This window comes from Ascaphus truei, chromosome 5, assembly GCF_040206685.1.
Source record: "Ascaphus truei isolate aAscTru1 chromosome 5, aAscTru1.hap1, whole genome shotgun sequence".
Taxonomy (NCBI): Eukaryota; Metazoa; Chordata; class Amphibia; order Anura; family Ascaphidae; genus Ascaphus; species Ascaphus truei.
The window spans coordinates 222,692,486-222,712,472 of NC_134487.1; the positions used below are offsets into that span (position 1 = coordinate 222,692,486).

A 19,987-nucleotide genomic window follows, 5' to 3' on the forward strand; every position below is an offset into this window, starting at 1 on the left:
GCATTGTATGACTGCATCATTCCTTATAACCACAATAATTCTAAAAACCAAGTAATAAAAGGAACACTAATTTCTCAGAAACAACTGACTAGCAAAGAAACTAGAAAATATACATTTTAGAAAAGTCAGTAAGATTAAGAGTACCAACAAAAAATGTACTTGACAACATTTACCAATTAATGATTATTTATGGTGAGAAGGTATTTTGTTTTATTCACAATGAACACATTACCACTAAATTGCAGAAACATTTTATTTTAAATTTAAATTTGCTAAATGCTTGCATAAAACTTAGAAAGGCAATAGTTATAATTGTTTTATTTGTTAGAATAAACTTTAGAGCAACTTTATTATGTTTGAACATATTTCAAAAGCCGGTCAAACATTGAAATGAATATTTTCCATTTTGCCAAAAGTTTCTATTGTGCTCTTCTGGCCATCAACATTTCCCTTATGTTATCTTCTGCATCTTTTACACTATGTTCCAGATAGGACTTTTTCTGCTGCAAAACAAGACAAATAAAGAGTTAACAATAGTAAAATTGCATATCCCTGTTCTTAGAAATGTTTAACAATATTACTAAGTGAATTTAATTATTTGGAAGTAATAGGCATCATTTTGCCTAAAGCATATCAGAAACGTCAATACCAAGGTAATTTTCTGGTTAGAATGAGATCGCAAAAAAAAAAAAAAAAAAAAAAAATTTCCTTGAAGAACGTAACAAATAAGATTATGAATGAAGAAATTTTTAGCCTATCTAAGTAGCACCAAGAGAGAAGTACTTAAGAATCAGCTGCCCTGCACTAAATATTTAAAATGTAAAGACATAGAATACACTTCACAAATAAATATAAACAAATGCGAATAACTTTTTCATAATTTTTTTAAAAAAAAGAGAGAAGGGTATCCCGAACACAGGAGAATAGGTAAGTGGGGTAAATGTCTGAATAGGTATTTAAAAAAGGAAAAACTGGGGAAACAAAGACCAACTCAATGGAAGAGCCTCCTCTGGGATTACATTTAACATGAGGGATGGTCACACTCCTAAATTATATATTAAAAGGCCGAGAAAATAGTAGTAAAAAATGAGGAATGATACAGCTTAACCTTACATGTGCTAGAGGTTTAGGAATAGAGTTATGGCACCCGGAACAATGACCATGTCTTTCATTCCCCTATAAAAACTGCAGTGTAGGCATCTACCCATTGCTTGGAAATCTTCTAATTCAACTATAGTGAGTTCCATGAATGGAGCCAGAATATTCCACAATAAAAAGGCAAAGATAGCTTCAAAGTATTTTGATAATAAACCTATGTATCTTATCCCAATCATATAGAATGGCAAAAAGGCATTAAGAATAGAATTATGCGTCAGGGTAACCAACTTTAGAATTCCAAATTGTACATGCATAAAGTTGATAACACTGCTTGAGGTATTTCTCTGTGAACATACTCTGAAATAGTTTTTATTTATATACAATTAAATACTTTATTTCAACATAACATGTATTCTTAACATTCAATTCACACAAAAAAAACGAAGCTCAATGTTTAAACTCCAATATGCATATGCAAAATGCAATTAGCAGCGATAATTTATCAGATCATACAGTAAAGCTTATTCAAGTAATTTTGCACTATCCAAATGTATAGGTCAAAACATTTAAACATCTCTTTTCAACAAACTGTGCTTTGTTAGTGACCCGTATACTGAAGCGTCAGGTGAGACACCCTGATGAGCATGTGTTTCAGCCATGGTTTTCTTTTTAACTTTGCAGGCAGATTGTAATCCAGTAACTACACTACCGACACACTTTATTAAAGTGTGGCCGGTACCGCAAGCCGGGAGATTTCCCGGCTTGCTAGTGGCCGCCCCTCGGCGTGCCGCGCGTCATAGACGCGCGGTCACGCGTCTTCGGGAGCGTGCGCCCCCTGCACGCGCGTCCAGGGCTCCCCGAGGGAGCCCTGGTGTCCCGCGATGGCGGGACGGCGGCAGGGGGTTCCGGGGGACCCGGCGGACCCGGCAGCGGTAGGGAGAGCGCCCCGATCGGAGGGCGCTCTTCCGCTGCTTCGGCGCGCGCCCGTCACCCTCCGGCGCGCGCCAGGCTACTGCTGCGGCCAAGAACGGGCAAATGCTCGAATAAACTTGGCCGCAGCAGTATAAAGCAATTGGGTAACCTCTTGTCTGCTAGATGGGCTAGCAACACACTGCAAGCCCCCGCCCCACCCCCCCGGCAGCAAATAAAAGTATTTTTTATAATGACTATGAATTTATAACGTCAACAATAATTTTTTTATTCAAACATTCCATTCCCTTAATATTTTTGATTGTATGTTCGAATTATTTACTACAACAATGTATGAATATTAAGTATATGTATTGCTTTTATGTATGATAATTTGTGAATTGTTAGTCCAAGTCAGTGTTTGTCAACCAGACTGTCAAGTCACCCAGTGGTGCCTATGGCAGCGATTATACTGTATGCGATGGCGCGTGCGCGTAAAGTACAAATTGCAGGATCCTTTAAAGGCCGCCCCTAATGGGCGCACAATGATGCGCGGTGGCGCGACCGTGTTTTGAAAAGACAAAAATTGTGTCTTTTGTATTGTATGTCTTTATTTATATAGCACCATTAATGTACATAGCGCTTCACAGTAGTAATACACATGGTAATCAAATAAATAACAGATAATATAAATAACAGATCATGGGAATAAGTGCTTTAGACATAAAAGTAACATTAAGGAAGAGGAGTCCCTGCCCCGAGGAGCTTACAGTCTAATTGGTAGGTAGGGAGAACATACAGAGACAGTAGGAGGGAGTTCTGGTAAGTGCGTCTGAAGGGGGCCAAGCTTTATGTATCATGTGTTCAGAATATCCACAGTGCTATTCATATGCTTCTTTAAGAAAGTGTGTCTTAAGTTGGGTCTTAAAGGTGGATAGAGAGGGTGCTAGTCGGGTACTGTGGGGAAGGGCATTCCAGAGGTGTGGGGCAGTCGGTGAAAAAGGTTTAAGGCGGGAGAGGGCTTTAGATACAAAGGGGGTAGAAAGAAGACATTCTTGAGAAGAACGCAAGAGTCTGGATGGTGCATAACGAGAAATTAGGGCGGAGATGTAAGGAGGGGCAGAAGAGTGTAAAGCTTTCAAAGTGAGGGGAAGAATGGAGTGTGAGATGCGGGATTTGATCGGAAGCCAGGAGAGGGATTTCATGAGGGGAGATGCTGAGACAGATTTAGGAAAGAGTAGCGTGACTCTGGCAGCAGCGTTTAGGATAGATTGTAGGTGAGAGGCAGGAAGGCCGGACAGCAGGAGGTTACAGTAGTCAAGACGGGAGAGAATGAGGGCCCGAGTCAGAGTTTTAGCAGTCGAGCAACAGAGGAAAGGGCGTATCTTTGTTATATTGCGGAGGAAAAAGCGACAGGTTTTAGAAATGTTTTGAATGTGAGGGCCGAATGTGAGAGAGGAGTCGAGTGTGACCCCTAGGCAGCGTGCTTGGGCTACTGGGTGAATGATCGTAGTTCCAACAGTAATGTGGAAGGAGGTAGTAGGGCCAGGTTTGGGAGGAAGTATGAGGAGCACTGTTTTAGCCATGTTGAGTTTAAGATGGCGGAGGGCCATCCAGGATGATATAGCAGAGAGACATACAGAAACTTTGTTTTGTACAGCAGGTGTAAGGTCGGGTGTTGAAAAGTATATTTGTGTGTCGTCAGCATAGAGGTGATAATTAAACCCAAAAGATGTTATTAGGTCACCTAGAGAGAGTGTGTACAGAGAAAAGAGAAGAGGTCCCAGGACAGAGCCCTGGGGTACCCCCACAAAGAGATCAATAGAGGAGAAGGAGGTGTTAGCAGAAGAGACACTGAAAGTACGATGGGAGAGGTAGGATGAGATCCAGGATAGAGCTCTGTTCCGAATACCAAGAGTATGGAGAATGTGAAGGAGAAGAGGGTGGTCCACGGTGTCAAATGCTGCAGAGAGGTCGAGTAATATGAGCAGAGTGTAATGACCTCTGTCTTTGGCAGCATGGAGGTCGTCAGTTATTTTAGTGAGGGCTGTTTCCGTGGAGTGAGCAGTGCGGAAGCCAGATTGTAGAGGGTCTAGGAGACAATAGGTGTTGAGAAAATGGAGCGAGCGAGAGAATACAAGACGTTCAAGGAGTTTAGAGGCAAAAGGCAGGAGGGAGACAGGTCGAAAGTTAGAAAGACAGGTAGGGTCAAGCTTGCTGTTTTTGAGTAATGGTATGACTGTTGCATGTTTGAAGGAGGATGGTAAGGTTCCAGAGCAGAGGGAGGAGTTAAAAATGTGTGTGAGCGTAGGGATTATAGTAGGAGGAAGAGGTTTTAGGAGATGGGAGGGTATGAGGTCAAGAGGGCAAGTGGTAGAGGGAGAAGAGGCGATCAACAGCGACACATCCTCCTCTGAGACAGTGGATAAAGAGTCAAGGAAGGCAGGAGGAGAGTTAGGAAGAGGTGTGGGATGGGAGGAAGAGACAGAGGGGATGTTCTGATGTACTGCTGCGGCCAAGTTTATTCGAGCATTTGCCCGTTCTTGGCCGCAGCAGTAGCCTGGCGCGCGCCCGAGTGTGACGGGCGCGCGCCGAAGCAGCGGAAGAGCGCCCTCCGATCGGGGCGCTCTCCCTACCGCTGTCGGGTCCGCCGGAACCCCCTGCCGCCGTCCCGCGGGACACCAGGGCTCCCTCGGGGAGCCCTGGACGCGCGTGCAGGGGGCGCTGGCTCCCGAAGACGCGTGACCGCGCGTCATGGGCGGCCACTAGCAAGCCGGGAAATCTCCCGGCTTGCGGAACCGGCCACACTTTAATAAAGTGTGTCGGTAGTGTATGGATTCCACCTTTTCCTTAAAATAGTCAGCAAAGTCCTGAGCGGAGATGGAGGAAGGAGAGACAGCCACATTACGTGAGCGGTTCAGCCAATCACAGCGAACCAGCTTTATGACGTCATAGCCACGCCTCCCCATTGCCTGAAACAGTATGTGCAGAAATCACTTGAGCGACAGGCGCTCGCTCAAGCACACGCTATAATCTCAGCCTTAGACTATCCTTAAGGGTAACCTTATGAAAAACAAATTACAATGTTATAGTGCATTAACCCAAATATTTTGCTGCCCCACTAGCAGCAAAGAAAAGTATTGCTAATTAAATGGATTGTAAAATGCAGGTTCTCTTCTATTTTAGATGCAAGAAAATGTAAAATTTTATAATTTACAAACAGCAATACATTTTTGGTGTAAAATTATATTTTAATGAAACACTTATTTAAAGTTTCTACCCCGTTTTATTGGAACATAAATGAATGTGACAATTGATCAAATGAGATGGGGTACACCAGACGTTGGCCAATTCAATATGGGTGCCCAGAAGGAAAAAAACAGAAACTGGTCTCAATATTACTTTGAGAAAGAAGAAAATTTAAAACAACTTACCGTAATTTTCTTTTCCTGGAACCATGGCAGTGGGCACCTTTGGGGTTAATCCCGCCTCTGTCTAGGTAGGACAGGAAATTGACTTTTGCAGGTAGGCCATAAAAGGCCCCTCCCTCTATCTGCACCTTAGTCTTAGGATTCTCCCTTAGCTGAAAAATATAACTGATAGGCATTAGACATACATAGGGAGGGTAACTATGTGCCCACTGCCATGGTTCCAGGAAAAGAAAATCACGGTAAGTTGTTTTAAATTTTCTTCTTTCCTGATCACCCTGGCAGTGGGCACCTTTGGGACATACCCCAGCAGTGACAAATTAGGGAGGGATACATAAGAATAAACCACCAGTCAATGCCGTTATCAGTTGACCTTTATTAATTCACTTTTACACTTTATTTCACTACAGATTGTAGAACTTTACGCCCAAAACTTGCGTCAGCTGATGATTGTACGTCTAGTCTGTAGTATTTCAAAAATGTTTTGAACGAGGACCAGACTGCTGCTTTGCATATCTGCCCTGGTGTTGCCTGAGCTTTGAGTACCCATGACGTAGACATAGCCCTTGTAGAATGAGCTTTAATGTTCAAAGGTTTATCTTTTCCTTTGCTCTCATAAGCTTTTTTAATACATGACACGATCCATTGGGAAATTGTTGTCTTAGATGCCGCTTGGCCTTTCCTCGGTCCCTCTGGTATGATGAATAGTCTGTCTGATTTTCTCACATCTCGCATCCTTTCCATGTATACCTTTAGACATCTCACCACATCTAGTTTGTGTAGTCTTTCCTCTTTCTTATTCTTTGGATCTGGACAGAATGACGGGATCACGATTTCCTGATCCATATGGAACTGTGATACGACCTTTGGCAAGAAATGATGCACTGGTCGGAGAACTGCCTTGTCTTGGTGCACGACTAGGAATGGTTCCTTAGCTGATAGAGCCTGTAGTTCTCCCACTTTCCTTGCTGAGGTGATCGCGATCAAGAACGCCATCTTCCACGATAACATCTCAACCCTATCTCTTGTAAAGCTTCGAAAGGGTGCCATTAATACATCCAATACTAAAGACAGGTCCCATGCCGGTACCCTGTTTTTAATTTGAGGTTTTAGTCTCTTAACTGCCTGTAAGAACTGGATGATTAATCTTTCCATTACCAGATTTCTCTCCAATAAGGCAGATAATGCGGACACCTGTACTTTTAGAGAGCTGAGGCTGAGGCCTTTCTCAAATCCCTTTTGCAAGAACTCCACTATTGTCACAATTCTTGGTTGAGAATAAATGTTGTCTTTCTTTTGTACACCAATCCCGGAAACAGAACCAAATTCTATGGTATACTTTTGATGTGGATCCTTTTCTTGCCTGTAAGGCTGCGGCCCCGCTGCCGCTGAGCTCGCTCATGCTTGGAGAGCGGCAATGTCACAAGCTCTCCAAGCATGAGCGATCGCTGTCCTGCAACATTTTTAGTGCAAGAGTGGGGGGACGTGGCTATTACGGGAGGGGGTGTGTCATTGGCTATATAGGGGCTGTCTCTTTCTGTGTATATCTCTCTCTATCTCTCTCTCTATATATATATATCTATATCTCTCTCTCTCTCTATGTCTCTCTCTCCCTTCTCCCCCCATTGCTCTCTCCCTCTCCCCTTCCCTCATCTCTCCCCCCATCGCGCTCTCTCCCCCATTGCTCTCTCCCTCCCCTCTCTCCCTTCTCCCCCCACCACACCACTCCGTTTGCCCCCCTACCACACAGCAGCACTCCGTTTGCCCCCCGTCCCCCCTTCTGTCCGTTTGCCCCCCCTCTGTCCGTTTGCTCCCCCCTCTGTCTGATTGCCCCCAACTCTGTCCGTTTACCCCCCCATCGGTCCGTTTGCCCCCCCTCTTTCTACTTCTCTCTGCTGAATTCAGTGCTGCTGAATTCAGTCCGTGTGTGTGTGACAGGAGAGTAGAACACACCCTCTCTCTTCCCATTTGTCAGAGCAGGGTCATGTGACCCTGCTCTCAGCACGAAAGTATCTCTCCCTTGTCTCCCCAAGCAGAACGCTTGGGAGAGGGGATGTGATGATCAACATTGAAGAAGGTAAGCGCCCAAGCTCCAAGCGAGCTCAGTGGCAGCGGGGACTCAGCCTAAGACGGTCTGGATTGTCTTGTCTGAACAACCTTTCAACCTCAATGTTTCCCGCTCAATCGCCATGCCGTCAAGGCCCATTGTTTGGCGTTCGGGTGGCATATTGGCCCGTCGCATAAGTTCTTTGCTGTCTGGTATGTGCCATGGTACATCCACTGCCATATTTACCAGGTGTGTGAACCAAGGCCTTCTTGGCCAAAATGGTGCTACCAATATCACTTCCGTTTGGTCTTCATGGATTTTCCTGATTGTTTTCGGAATTAGGGGAATTGGTGGAAATAGGTATGCCAACTTGAAATCCCATTTGAAGCTGAGAGCATCTGTGCTTTTTGCACTTGGATGAAAATGCCTTGCACAGTAGTTCTTTACCTTGCGGTTCTGATGTGTCACCATGAGATCTATGTCTGGCTGACCCCATCGCTCTACCAGCTCATGAAACACCTGTGGGTCTAATGCCCATTCTCCTGGGTGTATAACATTGCGACTTAGAAAGTCTGCTGTGACATTTTCCAGTCCTGGGATATGCATGGCTGTGATCTCTGATAAGTGGCCTTCTGCCTAAGAGAGGATTTCTGCTGTGAGGTTCATCAGTTTTCTGCTCCTGGTTCCCTCTTGCTTGGCTTTATACTTTACAACCGACCGGTTGTCTGACTGTATCTTTATATTGCCATCTTTTATTTGGTCTTGAAATGCTTCCAGAGCCCTTTGTACTGCTTTTAGTTCCAGCAGATTTGATGGAAGGCGCTGTTCCTGGTTCGTCCAGGTTCCTTGCACCAGCGATTCTCCCATTTGGGCTCCTGGGTGTAGTGTCCGTCCTTTCCCCAGATTATGGGTATTTTCCCACCACTTTAAGGCCCAGGGCATGGTTACTGCTTGCTTGCTCCCGCTTGCTGCTGCTTGCCACTGAGCCCCTACAGCCGCAATTAAAGCATCTTTAGTAGGGGCTCGCTCATGCTTTCCCTTGCTTGCTGAGGCGCGCTTGAACAGAGCCGACAGTGAAATTTTAAATCACGCGCTGACTCCGCTCACGTGACGCCTCAGCAACCAATGGAAGGAGAGCAGGGAAATGTGGACAGGGTCTGGCGCCAGAGGAGTGAGTGAGTGTACCTTCTGCCCGATCCCTGTGGCTGTCAGCCTGCGGGAGATGGAGGGGGCTTGCGTTGCCGGGGGGGGGGGAGCGCGGGTGATGTGCCTCCTTCTGCCCAATCCCTGTGGCTTCCACAGATCCCATGTGGTCTTCAATATATTGGCAAAACTTCCAGGGATGTAAGGATTAGAATCCTAGAACATATAGGCAACATCAGAAGAGGGCTAACCACACACCTTTTGTCAGATCATTTTATTAAACATCACCAAGGTAACACCACAGGATTGACCTTTACGGTCTTAGAAAAAGTACTACCGCACTGGAGAGGGGGCGACCGTGATGTCCAACTAACTAAAAGGGAAGCCTACTGGATCTTCACATTGAAAACTCTAGTGCCTAGAGGACTCAATGTGGATATTGAACGAGGGGTGTTCCAGTGATGTTGATTGCAATATAATATGATATTGTATTAATCCCGTTTTTCTTTTTCTTTCTTCCCTTTGTTTGAACACAACCGCAATAGCCGTAATTTTAATAGTGTATAAACTTGATTTATAAGTCAGATAGTTTTTTAAATAATTTTTAAATTTTTATTATCAATTTTTTATATTTCATATGAAGCCATGTATATTTCCTTGCATTATTCTTAAGTTTGATTTGACACTGTATAAATGATAAACAAGACATATGAAGTGTATGACACTATACCAACCCACTCTGTTATTACATATGATACCACCTCAATTGAATGTATATGAACCATCGATTTTATGTAATACCACTTTAATTATAGAATGAGGTCTTAATTAGAGGGAGGGCATTAGGGTATATAACAGTTCAGTTAGCAGCTATTAGTCACTCCTGAGGAAGTCGCCAGATAGAGCGACGAAACGCGTAGAGTGTTCCAGTCCAACAGCCACGAGAAGGGAGGCACTTGCAATTCACTGTTACCATCCGATCCGGAAGTCCTAGGCGCACCGGAAGTGACGCAGCGGGAGCCTGTGAGTCCCTCGGCGTGCCGGAAGTGAAGGGACGAAAGCTCCGGTGTGAATACAAGTGTCTCCAGAGAGAGCAGAGGTGACCAGATACCCAGAGGAATCGCGAGCCGCTGGGCTATCCGCCAACTGCTACATATGAGTGCCCACATCGACCGTATGACGTGTAAGCCTTGAATCATGTTTTGACAATATAATTGTATTACCTCTACACTATATGGTCTCTCTCTTGTTTCTCCCTTGGAGGTTGTGATTGGTGGCTGCTGTTCACACATAGGGCGCATCCACCCCTTAAGTTGGATGACTGTCTAAATTGACTACTTAAAATGTGAGTAGTCATTTTGGAAGAAATTTCACTTTTTTCACTGTTTAAACATTTTTGCACTATGATATGGTTTTTTATTTTTTATGACTTCGAGACGAACTCCCCTGACGCTTTGAAAACGATCCCTGTGGCTGTCAGCCTGCGGGAGATGGAGGGGGCTTGCGCTGCCGGGGGGGGTGGGGGGGAGCGGGTGATGTGCCTCCTTCTGCCCGATCCCTGTGGCTGTCAGCCTGCGGGAGATGGAGGGGGCTTGCGCCGCAGGGGGGGAGCGGGTGATGTGTCCCCTTCTGCCCCGATCACCGTAGCTGCCTCCCTGCCTGCGCGTGAGATGGAGGGGGGTTGCGCGGCCACGGGGAGGGGGGGTGAGGGAGGGGGTGAGGAAGGGGTTGTGTCCCGGAGCAGGGGTGGCAGCAAGGTTGTGTGTGTGCATGTGTGTGCGTCCGTGCGTGCGTGTGTATGTGTGTGTGTGTATGTGTGCGTGCGTGTGTGTGTGCACCAGTGTGTATGTGTCTGTGTGGTGCGTGTGCGTGTGCGTGTGCGAATATATTTATCAAAGTTGCACAATGTTAATAAATAATTTATTCTCACATGTGTTTTACACACACATACACACAAACACACACACACACACACACACACACACACACAGATCACTTCAAAGTGACACATACACACACACTGACAGCTACCAAGTGACACACACACACAGTGATACCCGCCTCCCAAGCGCTTGCTGTCTCCTCTGTCAGGAAAGCAAAAAGCTCCTGGTAGAGCGAGCGGCAGCGAGCAGCAGCATCTAAGCGCTTACTATGTCCAAGGCCTAATTCTTCTTTTGTGTGGGTGTAACAAGATTCTTTGTCTTATATCTTTGTGGTTCCCGTTCCATTATTGTAAAAAATTGTTTTGTAACGGTCTCATATGTAGACCTGCCCACTTTATGACGCTTAATGTTGAAGCGAATTTCCCTAGAAGCTTCATGCATTCTTCTGCTGAAGTTCTGGTTGCTTTCCTGAGCTTCTTTGCTTTCAGTGCTATGTCTTGCCTCCTTGTGTCTGGCAAACACACCTCTCCTTTCGTCGTGTGGAATTGTACGCCCAAAAACTTTAGCAGTTCAGTGGGTGCTAGGTGACTCTTGTCTCTGTTTATTAACCAACCGTGTTGTTCCAAGAAGGTTATGACCATCTCCTGGTTTTGTTCTAATTTCTCCCGACTTTTTGACTTTATCAAGATGTCATCCAAGTATTAGTATATTTCTACCCCTTTTTCTAATTTCTGCCACTAATGGGCTAGAACTTTTGTAAATGTCCTTGGAGAGGTCGCCAGACCGAATGGTAGTGCTGTGTATTGATAATGATGTTGGTTCACTGCGAACCTTAGGAATCTTTGGTGTCTTCTTGATATTGGCACGTGTAGATAATCGTCTCTTAAATCTATCGATACCATCCAGTCTCCTGGTTGTACCTCCTGAATGATCAGGTTCAAAGACACCATCTTGAATTTTCTTATTCTCAAGAATGTATTTACCTTTCTCAGGTCTAGAATTGCTCTGTAATCTCCTGAAGACTTTTGTACTAGGAATATTCTGTTATAAATTCCAGTTCCTCTGTCTTCTCGAGGTACCTTTGTTATTACTTCTGCTTGTAGTAATTTCTTTAAAACTGAATTCATTAACCTTCTTTTTGCCCTGGTCTGTACCCTTGTTGTTAGGCATATATTTCTTCTTGGTGTTTCTTTGAACTCTATACTGTATCCCTGACGAATGGTTTCCAGTACCCATTTGTCCTGTATTGTTTGGGCCCCATGTTGCAGAGAACTGTGTCAGTCTTCCTCCCACTGGCAACTGCTGGGCCATAAAAGGCCCCTCCCTCTACCTGCACCATGGTATTTTTCCTGTCCTCACAGCTAGGAGTAGGATTTTTATGTTTTCTAAGTGGGACTCGCAAAAGTCAATTTCCTGTCCTACCTAGACTGAGGAGGGATTAACCCCAAAGGTGCACACTGCCAGGGTGATCAGGAAAATTTAGATTTTTTTTTTAAACATGTGTACAGCATGTATGAAGTCTTTGAAACATCACAATACTTCAGATGAACACCTACCACCGAAGAGAGAAACAGCGGGCACTGCTACGCAAAAAGTGTTTGAGGCTGGACTGTGCTATGTGAAAAAATACTTTATTGAGTCATAGACAAAAATGGAAAAAAGAGGGGAACAGACCCCCCGCAGCTCTAACGCGTTTCACCCCTTAGGGCTTTGTCAAATCACAATACTTCATTCTGGGGAAACTTAAGAAAAATAGCAACCAAAAAAATGTCATGCCAAAAAAAGTTGCTATTAACACATTAATATTACCCCATACAACCTCTCTTCAAGGGTACCTTTGCACCCCCCCCCCCCACATTTCTTTTTTGTCTCTTCCAAATCGCAATGGATTAATTTTCTTGGCCTCTCGAATACAATTTAACATGGAGTTATGCACTAGTAGGTGTATGTAATTTGACCCCTAAAATTGCATCTCTTTTTCATGATAGGCATGTAAATATTAAAATAAACATAAGCCGATTGATAGCTATTACACATTTTAGGAGATTATATTGTACACTGCTTTTAGAAATACCAGTCAGCAGACAAGAAATGTTTGGTTCATATTAAAATAGACCTTGCTGACAGGTGGTTATTTAGTTCTTTTTCTGAGCTAATTTTTAACTGCAATGTGAAACATAAAAAAATATTTGGAACAGAAGCAGAATATGATCCAATTTAAAAAATATATCTGACCTCGGAAAGCAGTGTGTTCTCACAATAATGTGAGCTGACATCACTGAACATTACTGCAAAACATTACTTTAATTAAAATTGTTAGCACTAATCTGTTTGACAAAATCTCATGTAGGATAAAAATGTATGGCATGTTTGGAGGCTGCACAAATATGCATACCAAACGAATTCTAGCAACTACGACCTTTCAGTAAATATGGAAAGCTTACATATCAGACTGTGTTAAAGAGCGTGTGCAAAACATTCAAACCAATGTGGCATTATGGAGGGAAATTATTTTCCATCCCATTTAACAACCACTTACTTACATTTAAATTGAAAAATTAATTTTATATTTTTAACATGATGTACACCATTAAATAATATCCTATTTAGCGATGACCATTGCATGTATAGATACATGCATTATCTAGTCTTCTAAAATTATTATACAAATACATCTTCAAATTCATTAGATTCAATATGGGTGGTATAACATGTCCACTCGTGTTTATTGTTATACAAGGTAACACTTTCTGCACAATTGTTTCACTTGTCAATAAGGCTCATGATTAGCCTACATGATTGACCCCAAGAGGTATTTAGGGGCAGTCATTATGTTAACGTGAGACCCAGATGAAGCACAGCCATGTGAAAAGTGTAGCGGTTACGTTGCATAACATCCGATTGTACAGATAACCAAGATCTGGTGGATGTACACATCCTGTGGGAAGAACCATGAAGTGTCAGGCATTCCAACACACAGATGGACGAGCGTGCGGAGTACTGTGAAGGACACAAACCAGTGACTCAAGGATCCCACCTCTGGCGATCATCTACTCTCCGCGGCGTCATGTGACATTGCGACGTCATGGAAACGAGATGTCGTGGAGTCGCGTACAGTCATGTCATGGCAATGCGTTGTCATTTGATGCCGCATTGTCATGGAGACAGGCAGAAGAAGCCAGAGAGAAGGTAAGAGGCAGTTACAGTGGCCCCGTGCTCTCCTCCAGCAATCAATTTTAAATGTTGTGGGGGAAAACCTCGTGGCAACTGTAAGTGGAGCGCCCCCCTTAGAAAATGTTGTGCCCTCCAGTTTGCGCACCCCTGCCATAACTGACCTCCAGTGCACTCAGGATCTTTCTTTCTTATATATACACATAAAATAATACAATATATACAAAAAGACCATAACATATAAGAAATTGAATACAAACCAACTAGTGTTTTCCAACCCCAGTATACATATAAAACTTTAGAACACTAAAGAAAAAGGAGAAAGAAAAATATACTCCAAAGCAGGGGATCTCAAAAACGCTATTTACTCAGTCAATTACAGTGCTAAAATGCATCTTTACACCAGTTGCTATTTTGCGCCTAATTTAGAAGTCTTAAAGTTGCAGTGTCACGGTACACCAGTACTTACCAACAAATTAATACCGGGATTCTGGACTGAGCATACAAGATGAGTCAAATAAATTGTAATTTATTTCCTTTTAAGACAAACAGTACATCACAATTAGATAATTGTGGGAATAATACATTTTAACCCCTTAATTCCCAACAGGCTGCAAAACAGGACAATAATGGTCGTGTAGCGGAAAACAGAGTATTATTGGGATAATACATTGTAACCCCTTCACTACAAACAGTGAACCCCAACTCAAAGCGCAGGCTCTGCCCCGACCACCTCGTTTGATAGTTGGGCTGGCCTGGCAGCTCTTGAGTTTTTTAGTCAACATGGATTGTCCTGGCCGGAAAGGCCATTCGCCTTGCCATGTTCACTGCCTTCCTCCCCCACTTGGCTGATTATAGCGCCGATGCCATAGTCCGAGGCAGCGGTCTGCACAAAAAACTTTTTGAAGTAGTTGGGTGCAGCTAGGATAGGGGCACTGGCCAGTGCAGTCTTCAGTGCCTGGAAGGCGACTTCACAGGTGGGAGACCAGACAACCAGCACAGACAGTCGCTTTTGGGTCAAGTCAGTCAGGGGTTCAGTCACGGCACGGGCTGTGGATAACCTTTCTATCATAGCCCAGCTGCCATCCCCGCACCCTGTACTAAAGATACAACACCTCTGCCATCCCTGCTAAGCCTTTGATGGGTTTTAAAGCAAGCCCTGCCCCCCCACTTCTGGCTAGCCCTGTGGCTACTTCTGCTGGATGCGAAACCCATGTCTGTGTAAATGCAACTATCTGCCACAGGTATGCCCTTACCTCGCGTTGCACTCCCTTCAGTACCCTGGGGACCAGGCGTCGGATGGCAGCCAGGGCATTCCTCACCCTGAATGGCAACATGATAGACTCCCAGAGACCATTCAGAGTGATGAAGGCTGACTCTTTCCTAGCCCCCCTCTCTACACTGCCCTTCTCCTCTGCTGATACATCATAGGCACTCCTATGCAGAGGACGCAGATCACCTGGAAGCACAGGAGGATCTGCACTATGTGTCCTGCCCGGCTGGTCCAGGGAACAGAACCCTATGCTGTCCTGACCTAGCCCTGGCTACTGCTCCTGGCTGCCTATTCACCCAGCACCCTAACTCCGCTAGCACCCTTCTAGGCGAACCTGTCCTAGAAAAGATCCCTAGCACTGCCTTAGCTACTCCGTGAACTAGTGTCCCCATTCCTGGTAATAGGTTCAGGAGCATCCGCACACAATCAACCGCTTTACCCTCTGGCTGGCAGGCATCACTGGGGTGGCAAAACTCTGTCCCTGATGCCTCCGGCCAGGAGTAAGGCTGCAACAGCTGGACTCTCATCTGAGTGACCCCCTGATGCCCTGCTAGTGGAATGGAGTGGGCTGCCCGCAATCCTTGCTGCCTACACCCCCTGGTTCCCACTAACCGTCTCCTACCTGTCCAGAATACGTCTAACCACACGGGCGACCGGCCTCGCAGCTGGTGATCGTTGCCCCTGATGGGGTCCCCGGACTGGTCTCGGTCCGGGAAGTCTGGCCTGAGATGACTGACCTTATTGCAGGTAAAACACCCCCTCTTGTGTCTAAACTCTGCAGCTTTGGGTGCATTGCCTTCTGCTGCCGGCTTGTGGGACCACTGAGGGATGGTTTGGGCTCCCTTGGCCGAGTTAGCCACATCTTTGGGAGCCGCTCTCTTGGTCATCAGAGCCCCGCTGGCCACATACTCATCCGCCATCCTCGCATCTATATGGGTTTTTGGTTTGTGATCAAAGACCCATGCCCTCACGTCCTAGGGAAGCTGCTGCAGTAGCTGATCCTGGAACATCAAGTCCAGCAGTGTATGGAACTTGGTGATCCCGTAACCCTCCACACACTGAGTGCCCTGCAGAGCCTTGTGGGCTCCATAGTCCACATAGGATTCCTGGGGGTATTTCTCCCCAGTCCGGAACTTGACCCTGTAGACTTCTGGGGTGAGGGCATACTGGGTGAGCAGCATACTTTTTATATGACCGTAGTCATCGGCATCCACGCGTGGAATACCCTGCACAGTCCGCTTGGCTTTACCGGATAACAGTGGACGCAGTCTCGGCACCATGTCCCATCGTGGGACCCTGCGTTTCAATGTCATGGAGAAAGGCATCTATCACATCCGTGCCATCCACGAACTTGCTGAAGCCGTGATGGTTCACCCGGGGAATATCCTGTTCCCCGTTGGCAAGGTGGGAGTGGGGGGCTTTTTCCGTGCACTGCGGCAAGCATCTGGATACGCTCCGCTGCTGTAGCCCTTTCTCCCCATGCGGCGATGAGAGCTGTGAGCCCAGGGGCGGCAAGTCCTGCAGCCACAGCGACTACCTCCTCCGCACCCACTGGCGCCAAGCCACCAATATTCAGGTGGGCACCCGCTCCCTCCCCATGTCCTTGCAGCTCCGGAGTTGAATTAACCTCCTTCACTCCGGGCTGATTGGTGTCCACTGCAACTGCAGCTAAGGGGCCAGGCCCCTCCAATGGAGCCATTCTGGCTTCATGACTCTCCAAGTCCTCCTCCAGCTGCACCTTTGACCGACCGTCTATCGGTAGTCCATAACCTGCACATCGCTCCACGATCCGCACTCGGTCCCAGGATTGGAACCGTCCTGAGCGTTGACTCATGGTGTGTTGCTAGTACCGGTATATGGCAAAGGTAAAGATGTACTTATATCGTGCTCTTGTGAAATGTGTGTAAGTTACCACTTGTCTCGGGAGCTCGCAATCTACGAGTTTCCCCCACTATGTTATAGAATCCCGCAGGAGACTATACCATGGCTCAGTCAGCGTCCCACCGCTACCACCATTTAATATATAAGCCTGTCACGGTAGACCAGTGCTTACCAACAAATTAATACCGGGATTCTGTACTGAGCATACAAGATGAGTAAAATAAATTGTAATTTATTTCCTTTTAAGACAAACACACAATATTTCACAATTACAGTCAAAATACACTTACTGGGATGGGAAAACAAAATAAAATATCCACAGAACGAATCAAAGTCTCTGGGCACCCCTGCAAGTGGGTGCGCGGTTTGAGTCCTGCGACAGTCCTTGGCTAGGGGTGCAACTTGCCAGCACGCTATCTCTCGCCAAAAGGAATTCTTTCGTAAAGCCCTTACAGGATTCGTTCGGGAATCCTTAGCTCAAAGGAATCCTGGAAGAGGGTGAAAATCTTCGTTACGATGTAGGTTAACCCCTCACATTCCGGAACCGCCGACGCTGTAACTTGGACGTTTCTTGGAATAGCTTAGATGATTCTGACTGGGATTGGGCTGCAGGCATTTTTATAGGGTTAAGGGTCCTATACCTAACATACACCCAATCCTCTTGTGGGAACAATTTTCCCCACCTATCCCCGACATGCCAGTACCTTACAAAAAAAGCAGAAGTTGCTTCCCGGTTTGCACAGAGCATGTGCTAACCTTACACCTGAGTTCCTTAGCATACCTGGCACAACCCCTTACCTGGCGATAGTAAGTTTGGGGTTTGGCTACCAAGTGTGAAGTGCCCATAATTCCCACCGGTATCAAGCAATTAACAATATTCTGGCCACCGTAACACCTAGGGTCTCTGAGGCTTTTCAACTCCAAACTTCTCAGACACTGGGGCACCACCTCAGCAGGGTGCCTTTTGAAGTTCGGAGATGAAAAATCCCACAGCTCATTCATCCATAACATATGGGCATGTTAATGGATTCAGGACAGGAAAGGATTCCTGCCGTGCATTTTAAAACACCATACAAGACAGTTTATTTATAAATGTATGTTCTGCTTATGCAGCACTTATAAACCTTATATGTTTGTTTATGGTTTCTTTTTACCTAGCTGCACTCCAAAAATTAAAGTGCTAGCTCTTTCCTAACGCAAGCTATCCACTTAATTTAACGGGCTCTCTGATGTGGGTTCAAGTTTCACCTATAATCGGTCTGGGTTACATGCCGGCATACAGTGTATCCGTGCTGGCTTTGATCCGTAACCGAAGACTCATGCCAACAATTTCAGCTTAAGTGGTTAACAAGACCGCTGGATACATTTTGACAAGAAGGCACTTCAGCTAGACTGCAAACCACTTATCCAATCCGGTTTGGAGGTCTACGGCTTAGGAAGTGATACCTCTACTTCAAAGCGGCCACCCATTCACAGGCACGCTTCTTCACTTAACGCTTGGTTCAGCACTAGAGGCTCCCCCCCTTGTGTCACAAATACAGTTAGCACATTTTCATTCATTCTATAACTTGATGCGATCACTGAATTGCGCTCGGGGTTTCTGTCACATTTTGTGCATACCCCTACGTTAAGAGTTTCTTTATACTCATTAAACATTAGATAGGAGGCTATAACGGGATACGGTCCTTGAACCATGCCTCAGGGCTTTGTTGCACATTTTGTGCTAGCCCTTTATAGAACCCTTTACACAGGTTTCAGTTATTTTTCTATCAGTTGCCTATTACCATTTCAGGTGATCACACAGAACTACATTATGTTCGCATAGTGACTACGTCTATATATTATACCTAGAAGACACAACAGTCTTTTTTTTATGGTTGCTAGAAGTGTGAGATATATAATATGTAGCTTATTTTACTCCTAAGGATCCAGCACTGGTATTAGGTATTTTATAACCTTTCCAGTTAAGTAAAAAAGGGTTGCAACTTTTGTTGCAACACCCATTTTCCTTAGAGCTACATTTTTTCTCTACTGATAGCCTTTAAGTGAATAGATACTCAAGAGATTTGGGTCTTCTTTAGGTTATCTCTAAGATTTACACATTATCTGTAATTAGGAATTGGTGTGTCATAAGGGAGTGGTCTTGGATTTATTTTACCATATCTCTCTGTACAATATATTTTAATACATAGTTGAATAAAGAGTTCTTTTAATTTACTCATCATCTCTCACTTTGTAATGTGAGTGCATTCATTGGGGAATCTTTTGTTTGTTTTGCTGGACATACCCAGCGACCAATGCACTTTAAGGACTTCCAGGCTTGTGGAGCCACCTGAACGGGTGATTACCCCAGAGCCTTCATCTTGAGGGGGGAAATGTGACGGTAGGGGTTGCTGACATCACAAAACTGTTATGAAGCCCAGCTAGCTACCCGTAAATCTATGTAACTTGGCCACCTTTGTAAGGCTTATTTTGGCCAAATGTAGTTAACATCTGGGGAAGAACAGGGAATGTGTAAATGTATTTCAATGTCTGTATTTGTTATCCCACAGTTTAGTGAATCAATATTCTTGTGTAAATGTGCTTTGGGGGTCAGCCCTGCAAGAAAGCAAATGAGATATTCCATTGTTACTGTCATTTCTATGGAGAATGCAATCCACTTAGTTGAAGCTTTCTATAGAAATTATAGGATTAGGGACAGGTAGGTGTCGGGACTCCTGGGGGGAGGTAAAAGGCTGCTGATCAGATCTGGGAGTAAGAGCATTGTATTGCACAGAGTGATTTAAATCAGGGATGGGTTTTAGCATGCCCTCTGGCTGTTGTGGCACTAACTTAATCTGTGCTTAATTTGTACTCTGATTGTCCAGTAGCCCCTCCCATGAAAATGATAGCCAAAGGGGGCTAAATAAGGGGTGCTGCTGATCAGAAAATGAGATCTACTTTCAGAGAGACACTCTGGGAAGGAGTGTGGAGTTCTACCTTCAGAGAGCATCTGAGAGCAACAGAGGCTAATAGACTGAGAGACACTGGGAAGGAGTGTGGAGATCTACCCTCAGAGGACTATCTGTGAGACAGAGACATTCTGTGAATGAGTTTGATCTTTTACAGTGACCAGCTTGAGAGATACATCAGAGGGGCTGCTGTATGATCAGCC

General features: G+C 45.1%; 1 protein-coding gene across 1 annotated transcript in view; it reads right to left on the reverse strand.

Annotated features, from left to right (window-relative positions):
- Positions 1 to 235: 235 nt before the first annotated feature.
- The window catches only part of PFDN1 (prefoldin subunit 1), a 103,719-nt gene continuing 83,967 nt past the window's right edge, over positions 236 to 19,987 (reverse strand). Inside the window, exon 4 of the mRNA XM_075601690.1 lies at positions 236 to 503. Within this exon, the coding sequence (XP_075457805.1) occupies positions 420 to 503 (84 nt within the window). The 3' untranslated portion in view covers positions 236 to 419. The remainder of the gene's footprint in view (positions 504 to 19,987) is intronic.